Source organism: Heterodontus francisci, chromosome 1 (assembly GCF_036365525.1).
Source record: "Heterodontus francisci isolate sHetFra1 chromosome 1, sHetFra1.hap1, whole genome shotgun sequence".
NCBI lineage: Eukaryota > Metazoa > Chordata > Chondrichthyes > Heterodontiformes > Heterodontidae > Heterodontus > Heterodontus francisci.
The window spans coordinates 202,188,756-202,209,669 of record NC_090371.1 but is presented as its reverse complement, the minus strand read 5'-3'; the positions used below and the strand labels follow the sequence as shown (position 1 = coordinate 202,209,669).

Sequence of the window (20,914 nt, the reverse complement as noted above, 5' to 3'; positions counted from 1 at the left end):
TACTGTTGTTTTCTGATGTTCCTGTTTGGTGACATTGGAAACACAACCTGGGAAACTGAGATTAAATACCTCTGAAGGACTCTGGTCATTGTGGGTTAACTTTCTGTCACCTCTAACTCACTGCTGCAGTCTTCAACAAATTTTGCAATAGACAAGCCAATGTACCAGTGGAAGTTCCCAATCTGAAATATTAACCTAATTTCCCCCCCCCGCTGCTGACAAATGTGGTGCTGATTTATAAAGAGCTTATTCCTCTTCTGCTACCTGGTTTTCAAAAGGGCAATTAAACTTTACAAGACAGCTTTTCCATGGCTTTGATTGGTCTTTTGAATAGCTACCAAGATCACACGTACTGGCTCTTGAACTGGTCTCCATGTCACAAGAACTGTATAGAATAACTGGAGAAAATGAAACAAGGAACTGAGAAGGTACAACTATCAGGAGAGATTGAACAGGCTGGGGCTCCTTTCTTCAGAAAAGGGTAGACTGAGGTGACCAGATTGAGCTTTAAAATTATGGAGGGGTTTGATAGGATAGTCAGAAAGTTGATGTTTACAATTGTGGGGGAGTCCAAAATTAGCGGCCATGAACATTAGATAAGAAATCCAATAAGAAATTCAGGAGAATCTTCTTTGCTCATGGAGTGGCAAAAAATGAATTACCACATGGAATGTTTGAGACAAACAGCACTGATGCATTTAAGGGGAAGCTGGATAGGTAAATGAGGAAGAAAGGAATAGGATATAGTGATAGGGTGAGATGAAGTAAAGTGGGAGGAGACTCATGTGAAGCATAAGCACAGATATAGATATGTTGGGCCGAATAGAATTTACAACACAGAAATAGGCTATGTAATACTTGCTTCTAAAAAAGACACTTCCTCAATTTGACGCTCAACAGCATTACCATCGTTGAAACTTCCACCATCAACAACCTGAGAGTTACCATTGACCAGAAACTGAACTGAACCAGCGATATAAATACTATGGCTATAACAGCAGGTCAGAGGCTGGGAAATCTGCAGTGATTAACTCACCTCCTTACTCCCCAAAGCCTGTCAACCATGTACAAGGCACAAGTCAAGAGTGTGATGGAATACTGTCCACTTGTCTGGATGGGTGCAGCTCCAACACTCAAGACGCGCGACACAGTCAGAACAAAGCAGCCCACTTGATCAGCACCCAATCTGTCACCTTCAACATTCACAGTCATCACTGTCACTCAGTGCAGCAGTGTGTATCATCTGCAAGATGCACTGCAGCAACTCACCAAGGCTCCTTCAACAACACTTTCTAAACCCATGGCCTATACCATCTAGAAGAACAAGGGCAACAGGCACATGGGAACACCACCACCTACAAGTTCCCCTCCAAGTCGCACACCATCCCGACTTGGAACTATAATTGCCGTTCCTTCACTGTTGCTGGGTCAAAATTCTGGAACTCCCTTCCTAAAACTGTGCATGCATCTTATGGACTGGAGCGGTTCAAAGCGGCGGCTCAACACCACCTTCTCAAAGGCAATTAGGGATGGGCAACACACATCCCATGAATGAATTTTTAAAAAATTCATTTTTAAAAGCTTCCCTGCTAGTTCATATACTGAACTATTTTCAAAAAATATTAAAACCCTTATTTCCTCCCCCCCCACAAAGATACAATGTTCCAGATCTTGCATTAACTATCATGGAGCAAATTGGACAGCAGCTTCTGGAGTCTACGCATGCACAATTAAATGTGGAAATCCGGAAGCTTCTATCCGAGGTACCCTGCTCCTCCACAGGCTGTACCACAACAGTACTTTGGCATTAAAATCCACTTAAGGGCATGAAGTTGCTGTAGTAACTCACTAAACAAGGCAGAAAAAGTTAAGGTTAGTGCATTCAGATGCAGATGAATCTTTAAAGGTCATAATTACTGGCAAACAACCTCTCTGGTCCAGAAAATTTAATATTACAAGTGCGGAATCGAATTAGCATTGGAGATTTAAAAGAAATTAAAATAGTTTTCAAATAAATTATTTTATTTTTCAATTCTGTCTATCCCATCTTTGTTTCATTCTCTATTTCTTTTTCAGTACCATTACTTTACAATGAATTTAATCTAATTTATACTTCCTGGTTTAGATGCTTCAGGCTGAATTATCAAATGGACACAGAGGCAGGACCCGAGGCAGATGGGCCCACAATTTCCTGCTACTGGTCTGCATGTTCCTGCTTTTGAACATGCTGGTTCCGCTTGGGGGGAGGGGGGCGGGGGAAGGGCTTCCTCCCCACTGAAGCCTAAACACAGCCAAGGGACGGAGACGGCCTCCCAGCGCCAGACTTGGGGGGGGGGGGGGGGGGGGGGTCCGTTCCTGCTCCGTCCTACAATTTAAACCCCCCACCCCAGTAGCCGCAACTAGCAGAGGGCCACAGCTGTGGCTACGATGACAGCTTGGCAGCTGTGGTCTCTTCATAATTTCAAGTTTTTAAAAAGTCTTCAGAGGGTGCCTACAACTAGAGATGCCCTCTCTTTCTCCTACCTGCATTGGCAGCACTCACTTGACAGTGGGGCTCCTGATCTTTTAGGCCTGGAGGGCCTCCTATTGGCCCATCAGCCACACCCCCCTGCATTGGTGAATTGGACGGTGAGCGTGCACGCTGGCTACTAATTGGCCTGGTTGTTATAAATCATGTCAGGCATCAGGCATTGATGCGACACGACACGGGGTCAGGATCTGGAAGCGCATCGGACGTTGGGGTCCTGACCCCAGAACACAAATTCGGCCCCATGTGTCTGAGGATTCTCCAGTCTGATTGGTTGAAGAGCTATGCTTTTGCTTGCCCAGCTCTCACACCACAAATCCCCTGTAGAGGGCACTATGCTGGAAATAATCCCTAACTAGTGCAAGTTGACAGTCAAAAGCCCATGAACAGACTTTGGGCAACTGTTGTGTTCCTTCACTGTTGATTTCAAAATCCAGGCCAATGTATTTCCAATTAAAAGCAATGTCATTAAAATCTTCTGTATAATGAAATTTAGTGGCTTGATCTCAGTGTTCCCTTTGATCTTTCCAAATCAAATATCTTCCGTTGGTAGATTATAAATAAGCACAGGTTACATTCTCATGATGGTGTTATAAAGAACATATGACAAAAAATTGACCAACCGGTATGAAATCCTACACTTAGAAGAAATTTGTTCATTTTCAGTCAAAGACAAAGTACAGACTTCTTTCATGCAGCTTGAGATGTGCCAGGAATTTCCGCAGTGCAGTTCCCTTTTCGTTGTTGTAACTTCACTGTTACGACAGGAGCAATGCACTGTTAATTCAGACCCGTCACTCCACAGGTCGCAGCATATTATTATTAAGCTTTCAAACCCAATTGGAAAACAGCCAAATTAAACACTCAAGTAACCCCAGAATGAAACAGACCAAACCAGGTATCTTTAGACAACAAATTAACTATTAAAAACTAAATCTTAAACACTATTAAGATAAACTTATGTCTAAAGACCTAATAACTTCTTAATTTAATCCAACTCCCCCCATTTACACACACACTCAAAAACTAATTAAGTCCGGTTTTAAAAATTGAGTTTTTAAAATTAGCTGTCTCCTAAGAATAAATAAAGTATGTTTTTTGTAGGTTACGTTCCTGGTGGATGAGGTCTTCTAATATGAGAATAGTCAACGGTCACTTGCAGTCTTCACATGCCTCTGATGAGAATAGTCCTTCAGAAGATTGGCATTCAACTCTTCAGCCGCAGTAGGCATTAAACAGTCCTTTGAACAATGAGCACCACAATACAAAATGGTTTCTTGAAAAACAAGGCTTTTCTTCTTTACTCAGGGAATTAACTTGGCTTGTAGGTCTTTGTAGAATTTTGCTGAGAGCGAACAAAAGAGCTCCTTTTCTTCAGTTCGCCTCGCTGGTAAGTCTCTCCAAACTAACTGGTTTCAGCCAGTTCCACACACAGTCAAATGGACACACTGCACTGTGACCTCAACCTCCTGCTGTTGCCCAGGGTAACAAGAAATGAGGCTCTGGTACACTGTCTCTCCAGAACGTTCACTCCCTTAAAGGTGCACTGTTTTTAACAAAGTCTTAAAGGCACACACTGTTTTTAATCAGAGGAGAAAAATAATTACAGGTCCGTGACAACTGGATGAGTGGTAGAAAAATTAAATGCACAAACAGGGTTTCCACTACATTTTTGGCAAAGTTACAGCAGTGGAGTAGGAACAGTTCCAAGAAAATTCAAGCTCCTAGTATTTTTACCCATAATACTACTGAAATACCTATTCAAATGGTCGTTCTGTTGTATTCTCATTGGTGATCAAGTAATCCCTGTACGAATGATGACTGGTTGTGTTTTAGTGCAGTAAGATCCTGGTAAGGGTAAGCATACCACTCACCCTCTTCTGCTGGCTCCAGCTGAGATGGGACTATGCCTATAGTCAAATACCGCAAATGTCTGAGAGAAGACTTTCAACTGCCGACTGCGCTGTTTGAAGTGTCCAGCAGCTGAAAATGGCAGGGAAACAATGCTTATGAAGTCCAGGGCTCACTTGATGCGACTTTCACGCGTATCTGTAAATGAGTGCATGACAACCCTGCCCAAAACAGATAGGAGGTTGCTTACATAGGCAAATCTTGACCCTATGCAATCTTCAAGTAAAAATGAGTGGAATGCTCACTGCGCATTCTCCACCCACGAGTAACAGGCAGCTTAACTAGCAGTTCTTAAAAGTTACGATTGGAGACTGCTCCAAAAGCAGTCTAGAACATTTTTGGGGGCAATTTTATTGGGCCCATAGTGTCTCCTGGTGTGCCTTCCCTGCGCACCCCCCCCCCCCCTCCACACTGTTCACTTCTGCATTGTCTAGCCAATGTAGCCACCAGATTTCCTTCAACCACACCTCCCCATCAATTCAGTGTCTGCTATTAAGCACTGGGCAGTTAGTTCATTAACTACATTCAAATGAGGTACAAACTTGAAAATGGTTTGGGCCTCCCACTGAAACCCTCAAACACGCTTTGAATGCAAGTTCAATATCTCACCCATTCCCCCATCTTGCTACTTTCCGATATTAACAGGTCTGGTTCAATGGTCAACCGTCCCACATTGCTGACACATTTACCAACTGGCAGGATCCCTCAGACAATTATGATTTCTTTTAATTATACCACTATTGATTTATTCAAGAACACTCTAAATAGTTTCCCTAGTTTACTCTAAAGTTCTGTTATTTGACATACAATAAGCAGGCACTGTATTATTAGCTGCAGACTCCAAATGCTATAGAGCCAAGCCAGAATCTTACTACAAATTTGAAGAACTGTTTGTTGCACTTCAACATTACACTTTATAACAAGAACATTTGTGGAAATATTTCACTGATTCACTCAAATTTAACATTCATTAATCTGCAGATCAGAACTCGAACGCTCAAATATTTCTGAATCAAAAAATGAAACAGCCAATTAAACTACTCAAAAATATTTTTATAATTCTTTTGGCTGCAACACATCAGAATCCAGTCACTGAGAAATCTACTAATTATATCAAAAATTTGAAACTGAACCAAATCACTCTGTTTTGTCCACCAATTTTCTTGCTCGCAAACTCAAAAGGTCAGCTGGTAAACCACCTTGTGGAAGGCCAAAGCTGAGAAGTTGAAGCTGTATTCAGGAGCCCTGAAAGAGTAACAATGGGAAAACAAGCACAGGGGCTGTGCAACGGCAAGGCATTGTAGCTTACATGCCCAGCCGGATTATGGTAACAAACTTACCAAAGGCAACTGGGAAAAGCCCTGTTCCCAACACTCAGTGCTGTATCTCTAAATAAAAATAAAATATCACAGCTTCTAAACACTGCATTTTAATGTGGATCATTTCTTTTTAAATACAAGGTTGTAAAGGAGTCAAGTTCTTCTAGCACATGTAAAAACTGTTCATTTTATTAAATAGTAGGGCACCTCTAAACCACAGCGAAGCAGTAGTTGTCACCCAACTCAATGCTGAAAATACAGCATTAGATTAAAAAAAGCAAATTATTCTGAAAGCCAGTTACAGAAAATGAGACAGAATCAATTCATTTTCTGTCTGTATATGGTCCAGTTGCTTTGCCACCTAAAATACAACAGATCAGTCAGAATGTTATTTTACAAGTTTTACTTTATCCTTCAGAACTTTAAATTTGGGGTTAGAGGCTATCTTCTTATAAAAAATTGCCAGGAGTTCCACTTCAGATTTGTAGTTACTATCGCCACTCTCAGCATAGTATTGGGATAGAACCTGCAAGAGTTTGGATACATGTCAAGTGAGACTGTTACAAAGAGAAATTATTATTTTAATACATCATAGGTAAAATAACCATCTAAATCAAATAATCTTTTTCAATATTCAACAGGGCAATACAAAAACTTTGTATGAACGAATTATTTCTATTATTGATCACAATTTCATTCTCAGTTTTGACAAAATGACTATATCCATATCTTAACATTACAGCTATTGTATACACATTTTTAAAACCACAATAAACCATACCTTTTTCCTTAATTTTTTAAGGGAAATTTCCTGCTCTGGAGACTGCTGTAGAACAATCTTGATTGTTCTTTTCCAGTTGAATTTTCCTTAAACAAATAGTTAATTAAGTATAAGATACAAACTTCAGAATTGGAAACTAAAAGCAACAGAACTCACAATGTAGCACCTTCCAGTTTATTAGCACTTGTTTAGTGCCAAATACACAATAGAACTCAAAATGACAATCTGTCAACAAGATATGCACCCTCTAATTTGAGAAATCAAAAAAAAACACTTTTTATAAATGTGAAAATACAAATGCACCCTACTTATTTACTAACAGCAACTTGTATTCCAAGTGCTGCTTTCAAAAATGAAGCATATATGGATCTTGTTGAATGCATAAAGAATGAAATTTTATGCCTCGTCTCAGTCTCGAGTGAATCAGCAGGTTGTCATTTCAAGTCTCAATCCAGAGACTCGAGTGCATAATCCAAACTTCAACGCAGTACTGACAGTGCACTGCAGTCAGAGGTGCTGCCTTTTGGACAAGACAGTAAACTAAAACCTTACGTTCCCTCTCTGGTCGACAGAAAAAATCCCAATCTACTATTCAAAAAGGAGCAGGGGAGTTGTCTCTGGTGTCCTGGCCAATATTTATCCCTCAAACAACATCACTAAAACAGATTATCTGGTCATTTATCTCATTACTATTTATGGGACCTTGCTGTGCACAGTTTGGCTCCTGTGTTTTCCTACATTACAGCAGTAACTACATTTCAAAAGTAGCTGTAAAATGTTTTGGGATGCTCTGAGGTCATGAAAGATGCAAAGATATCTCAGAACATTTTTCTAAATGGTAAAAAGCCAGGAACTGTGGATGAGCAGAGAGATTTATGGGTCCAACTACAAAAAATTATTTTAAAAAAACTAGTGGCAGGTACAAAAAAATAATGAAAAAGACTAATAGAATGTTGACCTTAATCTCAAGGGGACTGAAATACAACGGGGTGAAAGTTATGTTACAGCAACTAGAGAACTGTGGTCAGTTCTGGGCACTGCACCTCAGTAAGAATACACTGGCCTTGGAGGAGGGAGAGCTCAGATTCACCAAAATGATAGAGGCTAAAAGGGTGTATGGGTCATTCAGGAGCAATCTAATTGAGGTGCTGGTTAAGGTGATTAAAGGATTTGATAGGGTAGAGAGAGAGAAAGAAACTATTTCCTCTGATGGAAGAGTCCAGAACTAGGGGCATACATTAAAAATGAGAACTAGGCCATTCAGGGGTGATGTCAGAAAACAAAAGTATTAAGGGACTTGAAACCAGGGCAGGTAGATGGGGTTAAGACACAGATGAACCACAATCTAACTGCATATTGGAACAGACTTGAGGGGCTGAATGACCTACTCCTGTTCCTATGCAATTTCTATTATTGCCACAGAATATCAAAGCACATTGGAAAAAAAAGTGTCTAGGTGCCACAGTACACACTAGTTGCATGTTGTTAATCTAACGGACGGACAATACACACCATTTATACAATATTTTTGATGTAAATGGTTGCAGGAACATTTCCAATACACAATTTTCTCATCACAGGTCAATTAAGAATTAAGTGTCATGTTCTAGTTAATACCTCAAAAACATTGTGTATTATTTATATTGTACTGTCCAAAGGATAGTTAATTTAAGCACATAAAAAGCAGAGACCAGAAGTGATTATACGCAACTTTCCTAATTTTTATTAATACTAGTCGATCTCCCATTACATTGCACACAGGGAGTAAAGGCCAATTGTAGTCTTGATGCAAAGCCAGGTTAGAAAGTGGGAGATAACTGTATTAAGGAATGATTCAGTTTCATTCTAAAACTCTTGGATTTTGTCTTCATTTTTATACTTCTAATATAAATTCCCATGTCCACATTTATGATGGAAACTGCATTATAAACTTGTTATGCTGTAATTACACTGTCATCCCAGTAGTGGCACTCACGGCATGCTACGTTAGTTTGATTTGTTTGTGCAGGTCTAGGTTTTCAAGAACTTTTCCCACAAAGTTGCTGGCACAGGGAGAGCAACAAGGCATCTGGGACTTTGCTGAACAATGGGACAAAGAGGGTACCTCCTTCATCAATGAGATTTAAGGATTGAGAAATAAAGAGAGAAAGAGGGCAAATTAAAGTGGGTGAATTCAATATCAAATCAAGAACAGAAAAAGAAATAATGAGGGAAAGAAAGCGATTGGTTTAAAAGAGACAGAAAGGAATGAGACTCAACACTTGACTGTTCACTTTCTTGGCACGAGACACTGATTGGCAGTTATCAACAATTATCACCTTGTTAAAAGGGTATTTGCAGGTTAATTACTGGATTTAACTTTGTGGCGAGTTTAATGGTCAATTAATATGCAAATACAACAACTTCATGGAAATCATGGGGCGGTAACAGCAGATCAGTCAGCAATTTGTGCTGATTCTCAATTCATGGGGTATCTCTTCCTTGCTACAAGTTGCTGGCTAATTTGTGCATAAATAATGGCGTGTGCCATTCAGGTGCAACTATTTTTTCAGCAAAATCTGCCCTGATAAATTTGACAATTTCCATTTTAAGTGTGGCCATAAGGATTTATAATTGAAAATGTCGACAGGAGCAGACGGAGGGGAGGGGAGGGGAGGGGAGGGGAGGGGAGGGGAGGGGAGGGGAGGGGGATGTTGAAAGAGGAGGTGATACGTGGGTACTGTAGTAGTTCTAAGAGGAAGAGATAGGGAATGGTGTCATTTTAATAACCCTTATCCAACCCCTTCTCTACTGTTTCTTCAACTCTTATTGCTCTTTCTCCTTGGGGAAGGAGGAGCATGTACACTAGGGTAACTTGAAGAGGGAAGAGATGGTGGGCTGGCTGATATACAGCACAACTTGCTAAGCAGGGAGGGGCATCATACAATACAGCTGAACTTGCTCCATGGGGCAAAGAGAGATTTAAACAAAGGCTGCGTTTCCTGACAACACAACCACTAGGTGGCACAGTACTGCCACGTGTACAAATGCAGCCTCATCGACTGAAACTTCTGTCTGCGACATCTCACGCAGCTGCCAGTAATAAAAATATTACACAAAGAAGTGAATTAAACCCAAACCCCCTCAATAGCTGTGAATGCCACCTCCAACTCCCCATGCCCATCTGCTCGCCGTCCCCTCCTGCTGCTCCCGACTGTTCGCTGCTTGCTCCCCACTTCCCCACTTCTCCAGGCAGCGAGGCAGGGCTCGAATGGCGAGCAGTCGAGAGTGGGAGAGAACGGCAGGATGGAGCAGCGAGCAGATGGGCGCGGGAGGGAGTGGGAAACAATGCGGCGAGTGAGGCAGCGATCGAGGAGGCATTCAGGAAGAGAAAGCGGTGATCACAGAGGGAGTGGAGAAGAGAAGCAGTGATTGAAGCGACGTTCACGGAGAAGAGAAAGCGGCAATTGAGGCAGCATTCGCAGGAGGGAGTGGGATACTGTTGGGAGGGGATGGAGGTGGCAATCGCAGCCATTGAAGGGTGAGGCAATGCTCGGATATTACGTGGTGACACTGGTATGTGCATACGTGAATTCATACCGGCAAGCTGGCAAATGTTTGGACGCACTGATGATGCAGCAATCGCTCTGCACATGCTCTGCATTAAGAGAGACACTTAATTTTTTTTTTAAGTTTGCTCGGCAGAGGTACACTGCTTAGTGGGGCAGGAGGGTTTGCTGGATGATATTGTTTAGAGGTCAGAAGGGTGCTGTTCATTCAGGCTAGTAGGGGGATGATTGTGGGTGGGGGCAGGAGAGGTGATGGTGATGTGGATTCAGAGTAGGAAGGGATTGGCGGAGAGTATATGCTGCTCAATAAGGGATGCCTCTTATGCAGATCCACTACTTTGAGAGAATAATGGCACTTTTTACCCTGCTAATATTTATATAATTAGTCACAGGACTTTAACAAGTGTGGGTTTCAGTGGGAAGAGCTGCGCTGTATGCCACCTGAATGGGTGCACATCACTGGAGTTCATGTGACACACTCATGAGACACATTAGCCTGGACCATAATATGGTGTGATCCAACATTACATTCAGATTGTTTAATGTTTCATTCAGCACCGTGCATTTGCACTTTTTCTGTTGACTGCTTTTCAGAGTTAATTCTGAATGGGTGAGTGAGTGAGTGGATCAGAAGGAGACGCCAGTGACAGTGATAGAGTTTGGTGTGGGGTTGGTGGGGGGAGGGGGGAGCCCAGGACGTGCGGAGGAGTATCATTTAACTTTTTGATTCAACAGGGAGGTTTCAGGCTGATGGCTTTAAAACTACATTGCCCAAAGAAATTACCAAATTTAAAAAACATGAACAAAGAATCAACATAGGCCAAGAAAACAAAACTTATGTGCAGATTCAGCAGAAACATGGCTGAATGATAAGAATTTTTTCTGATAATTAGCCTGAGAATGCTCGTGAATTTGGCACTAAGCAACCAAGCAGTCAAATTGTGTAATTATAACATGATACATACAATATTTATAAATGTTGATAACAGTAATAATGGGAAAAAGTTAACAACTGACAACAAGTCTAAGTAGGAAGCCATGTGGTGCAGACAGAAAGTCCAGTTAGTTGAAAGATTTCTAATGTATTACAGATATATAAATACCTTGTTTGGCCTCATGATTTTCTTCCTCTTCCCTGATTTCTGCAATTTCAACTTTCTTCTGTTTAGCATTGGGTTCATCTGTTTAATGTGCAAGAAGATTGTCAGTCAATCATAAGTTTCTAGTCTTGGATAAAAAGTCAATGGTCGGCCATGATTAGGACTCTTACCCATAAAGCCACATAGATCAATACTAAAGGCTAAAGAGACCCTCTACACTACATTTACCCAATTCCAAATAACAAATTCCTTTTCTCCTCCAAAAGAAAAAAAGTTACTAAATAGTACAACTTGTCTCAGTAATAAAAAAATTCAAGATATTGCAAATAGGATTTTCATCCTTCAAAACATAGGCATACATCAATCCCATCCACATCTTTCCCTACTACTGGCCCTGGTTCTAGCAAACAATTGGGGGACAGCTTGTTTGCCCATAAGGTCACTCCAGCAGAGAACTAGACATGGAGATCAAGAGGATAGGTGCTTGCTAAATATCAGTATTATCAGATATTATCTAAAATTGACACATTGACCAGAATTTTTCTGATTTATAAAAATCTCTGGCGTTGGGACCATTTCCGGGTCCTGACCTCGCTCTCGAACTTACAGGAGGCGGCCAATTAACAGGCCACCTCTGCATTCGTCAACCATTCAGGGACAGGAGGAGGGTCTGGGTAAAACCAGCTGGAGGTCAGGCAGCCAATTCTAAAGGGTGTCTGTCTAGCAGCCTGAACTGTGGCTGCAGACAGTCCCTCTTCCGACTGTGGAGGGCGAGAGAAACAGGAGCAGGATACAGGGCTGGTGTAGAAGGGCAGCTTCAAGATTTCATGATGATGCCCTTCAGATCATGGAGAAGGTGGTGAGGCCCCACGGGCATATCTGATCCCCAGATAGCAGGGGAGAAAGCCAGCTGCCACAACAAAGTCGACATAATTGTGGCACAGTGGCGCAGTGGTTAGCACCACAGCCTCACAGCTCCAGCGACCCGGGTTCGATTCTGGGTACTGCCTGTGTGGAGTTTGCAAGTTCTCCCTGTGACCGTGTGGGTTTTCGCCGGGTGCTCCGGTTTCCTCCCACAGCCAAAGACTTGCAGGTTGATAGGCCAGATTGGCCATTGTAAATTGCCCCTAGTGTAGGTAGGTGGTAGGGGAATTGAGGAATATGGGATTAATGTAGGATTAGTATAAATGGGTGGTTGATGGTCGGCACAGACTCGGTGGGCTGAAGGGCCTGTTTCAGTGCTGTATCTCTAAATAAAATAAATAAATAAACTGGAGGTGGGACAGGAGGTTTTTTTAGAGACTCAGTGTTGTGAGGACATGGATCCAGTGCTGGAAGCGATTCATTGACCTGCCAAGGTCTGGGAAGGCAAGAAGCATGAAATCCACAGGCGACACACGTGAAGGATTGAAAAATGCAGCAGCCCTCTGCACTGCAATGCTTTAGCGCAAACAAATCCCACCAATGCTGAGACTCATGCACACAGGTCTCCTCCGCGACTAATCAAATCATTCCTACCATGGAAGACGTGGGAATCACACCTTGACATTAATGGTCTAAGATGCATTACATGGCGCAACGCCTTCTCAGGTGCGGATGGGGGCTTTCCATTCATGACACTTGTTCTTCACCTTGCAGGAGGAGAACATACACAACATCTGGGGGTGGAGGTACACCGGGGGTTAAGTGCCCCTACTCTCAGTCCTCACATCAATGGATGAGGAGGCGCTGGAGATTGACCAAGTCTCAGCAGGTCACGCAGTCACCGAAGGTGAGGCGAAGGTGTGCCAAAGAGACGGTGAACGCCTGATGTCTGAACCATGCCACTGGCTTGGAGCAGCTAGCTCATTTTTACTTTTGTATCCATACGCTCTCATTTTAAAAGTAGCTAGAAGTGTGCAGAAGCAGCAACTGAGAGATGCAAGCTTCACTAACTGATGTCTTTCCTAAACCATAGGGCCAATGTCAGAGGAAGAGCAGGAAGCAGCAGACATGATGGCACAGGTCTCAGAGGGCAAGCAGCCCTCTGCAGATGCACCAAAGGAGTCAAGCACATCCTCCATCAGTGCAGACACACACACCTCTGTGGGTTTTTGGTCATGTGTTTAATAGGTAACACAAAGGTGAGAAACACGTCACAAGGATCAGGTGATGAAGGCAGTGGAGGCTGGTAGCAGTCCCCATCGGAGGGTGGAGAACAGTGGCGCAGTGGTTAGCACCGCAGCCTCACAGCTCCAGCGACCCGGGTTCAATTCTGGGTACTGCCTGTGCGGAGTTTGCAAGTTCTTCCTGTGACCGCGTGGGTTTTCGCCGGGTGCTCCGGTTTCCTCCCACAGCCAAAGACTTGCAGGTTGATAGGTAAATTGGCCATTGTAAATTGCCCCTAGTATAGGTAAGAGGTAGGGGAATTGAGTAAAGGTGGGGATGTGGTAGGAATATGGGATTAATGTAGGATTAGTTTAAATGGGTGGTTGATGGTCGGCACAGACTTGGTGGGCCGAAGGGCCTGTTTCAGTGCTGTATTAATAAATAAAATAAATAAATAAGCAGTACCAGTCATGCTTAGCTCACTTGAGATGCTGAGCCTTAGAGGTCATGCACAAAGAAGGTGCTTGTGGAACAGCAAATGGAGAGCTCTCTGAGGCTGTACACATCGTTGGGTAGAAGATGGAGGAGGGGTTCATCCAAGTCACAAGTCCCTCCATCTCTCAGTCAAATGAACACATGAGTACTTTCATTGAAAGAGTGGCACTCTCATGGAAACTCATATATGCCAGGCCAAAGAACGGATGCAGGAACAGCACAGTGGCCTCCACAATATGACTGCAGTGTTCAGCAGCATTGATCGTTCCGAGCAGTGACGACACAGATGCAGGGACATGCAACCAGGTGCTATCCTGGTTAGCATGCATGTGCAGATGTGCCCTGAAAGAGTAGAGGAGTTATGTCTATCGGTAATGGGGGAGGCAGCATCCTCAAGGCACCCCCCAGTCTGTGGTCATCACCCACCTCCTCTGACAGAGACACACACTAGGCATCCTGCCCCCATGATCAAGGCTGCCCCTGCACAGATGCATTAATATCAGTCAGTGGCAGAGTCTACACAGGCAAGGCAACCCAGAGGACGGTGGCCACAACCATCTCCTGTGCCAGAGCAGGGAACCGAGCCTCAGCACAGTGGGGAAGCACAATGTAGAAACTCACAGAAAAGAACAGAGAAATTGTGGTAGCATCACAATGGGACGCACTTGGGTGAATTTCATTATGCCTCTGTTAAATGCATACGTTTAATTTGAATGAATGCGCTTATGTTGGCAACCCGATGTGTCATGTGGTTCATTGCAAACACATGCTTAGCAGCGGTCTGGAAGCCAGGGAAGTAATCATGGGACAAGTCCTGGCATGGGTGGGGCGACTGAGTATGCAAAACATCTAGGGAGGAGGATGTGGTCAAGGATTGATGAAAGCACCTGCTTCTGGTCTCACACAGGCCTGCATGACACCACTGCAACACAAGACGGCCTATTCTCAGATGAATCTTGCATCGATGCGGGCATCCCTGCCATGCAGGGGTACCTGCTGACAGTTTGGCGGCACCTCAGCATAGACATGTTGCTCTAGCTATTCGTCCTCTTCCTCTGAGAATGCTGGGCACTCATCCCGATCATGGGGTTTCAGTTCCTCTCCCCACTGCATCGCCATATTGTGCAACATGCAGCATATCACCATAATGCACAAGACCCTTGAAGGGCTGTATTGGAGGACTCGCCCAGAGCAATCAAGGCACTGGAATAACATCTTCAGAAGGCCAATGGCCAGTTCAACAGTTTCCCAGCTGTAGCATTCCTGTGCCTCTGTTGTGGGGTTCCGCACTGGTGTCACACACCCTGCCTTTAGCAGAAAGCCCTCATCACCCAGGAGACACCCACAGTGACTATGTGGTGGCGTGAACAGTTGAGGCACACGAAACTGCCTCAGGATATACGCATTGTGGCAACTGTGAGAAGCCATTGCACATACTTGTGGTAGTCGTACATGAGCTACATGTTTGAGGGAAGTTAACCAATATCCCTGGCTGCTCCAATGGCACCTCAACAGTCACGTGGGTACAGTCTACCACCCCCTGCCGCTGAGGGAATCTTGACATTGAGACAAATCCTACAGCCTTCTAAGCCTGACTGGTTACATCTATGACAAACACAGTGTAGTCAGGTGCCCTTGCATTTACAGGGCACCCATTACCTGTGATGCAATTATGGGGGCCTGACTGTGGAATTCTACATATGTCCAGGAGCCAAACTCAAAACTCAGCACAACAGTCAGCTTCACTGCAAAGAGAATTGGATGTCCACCTGTTCCTCGAGGCCAGAGGTCCTTATCCAAAAGGACATATATGCCCGCGACCATCTGTCACAGGACATATGCCCTTCGGAGGCACTGCTGCTCTGATAGATCTATAAAGCTGACCCTTTGCCAGTATACCCGCTATTGAGGGTAGCACCTTCTTCTGACTCCAGTCCCTTGTCACTGCCTCTGCAGCTGGATACATTGCTCACCCTGCTGCTGCTGTTCCTCTATGGTTCACCCGGTCACTGAATAAGTGCATTCCATGTCCAGGTGTGCCCTTTAGTACACTGGGCTGTGCAGCACAGTTGTCCTGGTAACCTATGCTGGTGCAATGCCAACCAAAATGAGCACCTCCAACACTTGATATATCACCCATTTCAGAACAACAATTTCTCAATGCCAGGTCTCCAGCTACGCAATGGGTCATCCTTGCTGCCTTCTCCCATCATCCTGCTGACTGGATGTCAATTTCGATAGGCAATGGATTGCAGTTATGCGGTCGCCTCAGCTGAGTTGCCAAAGTGCTGACAGAGCATGGGGTCCATGCGCCGTCATAAAATCTCACTGAAGTGTAAAATTAGGGGCTAGATACCCTTTTAAATGCATTAATTGGCTACCTGCAGCTGCTGGGCAGGAAGCTGATACCACTGGGAGCTCGTCTCTAGGTAAAGCGCCTGGAAGCAGGAACATGTCGGGAAGCCGACCCAACGCGCTGCATTCTAAATTTCCAAGCCCCAGTCATCTTCACAGGGCTGGAAAAATTCCAGCCTCTGGCCCTGAATTTTCATGGAATTTTCCCAATCTTCTGCCTCAACCTCGATGAAACCTTTGGAAAGATTGTGGTTTATAACTCTCAAAGCCATTTCCCTGGAGATTCTCTCAAAACAACCAAAGAATTCCAACAGAAATTCCAGCAGCCTCTTCTTTTTTTAAAAAAAGGCTAAAAATCACATTGCTGATTTTAAATTTAAAATCAGCATTGTGCTATGCAAGTAATGCTGATATCAAATCATCTGGTTTTCTCAAGTGTTTCACTGAAGCACCAAAACACTAATTACCTACCTTCACTGGATTTTATATGTTTACGCTTCTTGCTCTTCTTGTTACCATGTAAATTTTCACTGTCCTGTTGCTCGTAACCCTTTGTTTGATCGCCATTTTCCTCTACTATATGAACTCCATCTTTCTTATGCTGCTTTTTAAGTTTTTTCTTCTTTTTCTCTTCCAGCAGACTTGTTTTGGAATCTGGCTCATGCTTTGAACAATTTTTATCTTCATTTGAGTTTAAGTGTTTCTTTTCTTTTTTGGATTTCTTTTGCCTTTCTTCTTTTCTTTCCCGTTTGTTTTTTTTCCTCTCTTCATTTTCTGCTACAAGTGCCTGATCCTGATTTGCTTCTACCGATTCTGATGGGCCTACACCATTCTGAGAGTGTTTCTGCTTTGGTTGCTGGGTGCTTTTATCCTTAGTAAAACAAATTCAATATATTTATAGATCATACTGTAGGATTAATTTACATCACAGAATTATCAAGGTTCCACAGTTGAACAAAGGTTTTACATTTTCTGTACCACATGCATACTCCTATCATGTTGCAAAGTAGATCTCCTCTTAACCTCGCTACTGCACAGCAACAGGAGTAGACCATTTATCCATCAATCTCAATCTTGAAAATTTCAAAATGACCCAGCATCCACAACCTTTTGGTGGAGCAAGTTCCAGTTTTCCACTATCCTTTGGGTAGAAAAAGTGTTTCCTGATTTCACTCATAAATGACCTAGCTGTAATTTTAAAATTACACTGGAAGAAGAGGGTGTAAAGAGCTCCAACTTCTCTAGTCTCTCCTTGTAAATAAAGCCTTTCATCTTTGGTACCATTTGATAAATCTCCTCTGTATCTTTTCAATAGCCTTTATAACCTAATACGAGGTGCACAAAACTTGATTTTGTGTTTCTAATTGTGGCTTAACCAATGCTTTGCAAAGGTTTAGCAATACCTCGGTTTTTGTACTTCATGCCCGATTCATAAAACCTACTATCTCAAATGATTTTAAAAAATTGTTTCACGATTTTCCTATTTACCTCTACATTCAGGTCTCTCTGCCCTTCAACTCATTTTAATGTTTAGTGTATTAAGTCCTCACATTATTTCTCTCTAGGTGTATTCTTACATTTTCATGTAGCAACTATGTGTCTGATCTAACTTGTCTATATTCTCCTGAAGATGTTTTTAGTTCTATTTTCAGTTAACCATGCTCCCTATTATTGTGATCTCTGCAAATTTAGATACTGCACTTCCTTTACCCAATTCTAGATTATTTATATACATTCAGAACAGCATTAATCTCAACAATGAACCCCTCCAAACTGGCCCCCACATATCGGCTTAAATGGTCAGTCACCGACAACATCCTGCGTGATTTTGACCATGATCTCCTATCTTTGACCTTTCGGTCACCTTTGAAACTGATGATCATTCCAACCACCTCCAACATCTGCCCTCTGCAGTTCACCTGAGGCAATACTCTCTACAGGTTCCACTCTCACCTGACTCAACACAGGTGCTAAATTGTTGCCAACGTCTTCATTGAATCGTAGAAACTTACAGCATAGAAGCAGGCCATTCAGCCCGTCATGCCTGTGCTGGCTCTTTGAAAAACGTAGTCATGCTTAGTCCCACACCACTGCTTTTTGTCTGTAACCCTACAAGGTCCTCATCCTCAAGCATCTGTTCAATTGCCTTTTAAAATTATTCATGGAATCAGATTCCACCACCTTTTCAGCTAGAGCATTCCAATTGTAAAAAAAAAATTCTCATTTCTCCTCTAGACCATTTGTTAATGATTTTAAATCTATGACCTCTGGTTATTGGCCCACTTGCCAGAGGGAATAGTTTTTTTTCCTCCAGCAAAACCTCTCATCTTGAAACCATGGTCACCCCTTAGCATTCCCTGTCCCAAGGAGAATATTCCTAACTTTTCCAACCTCTCCTCATAACCAAAGTCCCTACTTCCCGGTAAACCTAGTCGGTAAACTTTCCAATTGCTTTACATCTTTCCTGTAGTCTGGTGCCCAGAAGCGTCCACAATACTTCAACTGAAGTTTAACTAGTGATTTATAAAGTTCTTGCGAAATCTCTTTGCTTTTGTATTCTATACCTCTATTTATAAACCCAATTAACCCACATACTTTTTTCACCACCTTATCCACTTGGCCTATCACCTTTAAGGACTTGTGTATATGGAGACCAAGGTCTCACTGCTGAATGACATTTTTCAAAATCATGTTATTTATAGCATACTGTCAGTACCTCCCTGCCTTTGTTCTCACAGTTCCTTCAGGTGTACCCCAGAGATCCATCTGTGATGCCATCCTTTTCACTAATCATAAACATTATCTGAAAGCACAGTGTGCGCTTCAAAACCAAGTTATTGCCACACACTCAAATTTCTTACTTCCTATCAAGATCTGGATAAGCAAACGCTTCCTCCAATTTCAAAGTGGCAAAACTGAAACCAGCCCTTTTCACTTCTGTCTGAACTTTCCTACCATTGGTCTAGATTCCATCAACCTCTCTGGCTACCCTCCAAAAGTGGAATCTGATGGTACAAACCCCTTGTGCCCCAGCTCAGCTTCCTCTCCCACACCCACTCTGTCCCAAAATGACTTTGCTTCAACACCATAATATTGGCCAAGTGCCTCACTTCTTCTGTTGCTAAATCATCTTGAGGCTTTATACCTAAAATGACCTTCTAGCTGACCTCCCCTCCTCAACCTTTTGCAAGCTTTGTCTCACCAAAAATAATTCAATCCTTCATCTATAGCTGCATTAAGTCTCGTAAATCTGTCCAATCCTCTACAAACTCTACACTGGCTCTCCATACCCCAAGCAAATCTACTCCAAAATTCGTGTCCTTGTTTTCAGATCTTTTCATGGCATCACCCCTACCCCACCTTTTTGCTTTCTTCCTGCCCAATACCCCATACGCACCCTCTGTTCCTCCAATACCAGACTTCTCCTTATCTGGTCCTTCTGTTATAGCCATTCATCAACTCTGGCTGAATTTATCAAGGACACTGAGTTAACCAGGGATTGAACCTACGATATTCCTGGACTGAAAGACTGCTAACAGTCCAACATACCAAATTTGAACTGGTTAGATGGAATTACCATGTAGATTTGTATTTTATTCAGTTATGATCTTTGTTCAATAGCTATGATTGATTCACAGCAACTCCTGTGACATCCCTGCTAAACAACATGCTGCAATGGGTCTCGATCTTGGAATTTGCCAACATGCGGGAAATCTAAGAACATAGGATATTCTATTTCTGTCTAATTTCAATTGCGGGCAATCTGTTTTAGTTTAAAGTAGTTTTGTATGTGTTGTGACTTACATTGCTGATAGCAGCAGCAAAGATCTCCCACACCTGCTCCTGTAGAGCCTCATTATAGATCTTCAAACTGTTTTTCATCCAGTTCTGCAACACAATGGAAGAGATCCAAGTATCTGGTAATATCATTTTCAACTGAATAAACTGATGTTTCTGAAACCCATCACTCCTATTAGATCAAGGCTTCAAAAACATTTTAAGAGTATCTGAAATAAGCTTCCCAAGGACAACTTACAAAGCAATGATTTGATGAATTCAACTTTGGACCTTTAGAAGTTGATACACTGTTCAAAATAAAAACATAAAATGCTGGCAATATACACTCAGTCAACATCTGTAAAGAGAAACCTTATCACATTTTAGGTATGTACCTTTTATCAGAACCTGAAAGACTAAACATTGGAAACATCATAATCCATCTCATCTTTTTACAGATGTTCACTGACTTGGTGGGTATATCTAGCATTTTGCTTTAATTTCTGAATTGCAGCATTTGACGTTTTTCTTTTCATTTTATTGATAAGTTGTACATCAATCGATAAAGCTGTGTAGTAAGTCAGAGATGTTCTAAAACTTAAAACCTTTCAGAACGGTAACTACATAAACATTTGTAGATTGCCTGTATTTGAACATACACACACACACCCTTGTGTATACATTAAAAATAGAACATCTGGTTCATGTAGGTGCCATTTTGTTGCAGATGCAGAACAGTCTTGAAATGTTGAGCAGTTGTGAACTGCAGTCTGAAACTGACAAGGACATTCCAATTTGCAAAACTCCCTGCTCTATTAAAACACTATAATATTGACACTGTGAGCAATGCCAAAGATCTGTAAGTAACTAGTTACAAATTAAGAAGTTAATAAAGTGACTTCCATTTCTCACATACATTTGTATTGAGCAAATTCCAATTTAACCTTATTTCAAGTGCCAGTCATCCAAGCAAGAAACCATAATTCATAACGTTGTACATTCGCAGTTATTCA

The 20,914-nt window shown here is 42.5% G+C and overlaps 1 protein-coding gene across 7 annotated transcripts in view; it reads right to left on the bottom strand.

Moving 5' to 3' along the window:
* Positions 1 to 2,339: 2,339 nt before the first annotated feature.
* lyar (Ly1 antibody reactive homolog (mouse)) overlaps positions 2,340 to 20,914 on the bottom strand; it is a 34,529-nt gene continuing 15,954 nt past the window's right edge. For 5 of the 7 annotated variants that reach the window (XM_068040279.1, XM_068040260.1, XM_068040270.1 and 2 more), the window contains exons 5-9: positions 19,929 to 20,012; positions 16,596 to 16,995; positions 11,190 to 11,267; positions 6,539 to 6,624; positions 2,340 to 6,283 (exon numbers count right to left, since the gene is read on the bottom strand). In XM_068040279.1, the coding sequence (XP_067896380.1) occupies positions 6,146 to 6,283; positions 6,539 to 6,624; positions 11,190 to 11,267; positions 16,596 to 16,995; positions 19,929 to 20,012 (786 nt within the window). In that variant the 3' untranslated portion in view covers positions 2,340 to 6,145. The remainder of the gene's footprint in view (positions 6,284 to 6,538; positions 6,625 to 11,189; positions 11,268 to 16,595; positions 16,996 to 19,928; positions 20,013 to 20,914) is intronic. The other 2 variants (XM_068040308.1, XM_068040298.1) reach the window with 2 other exon arrangements.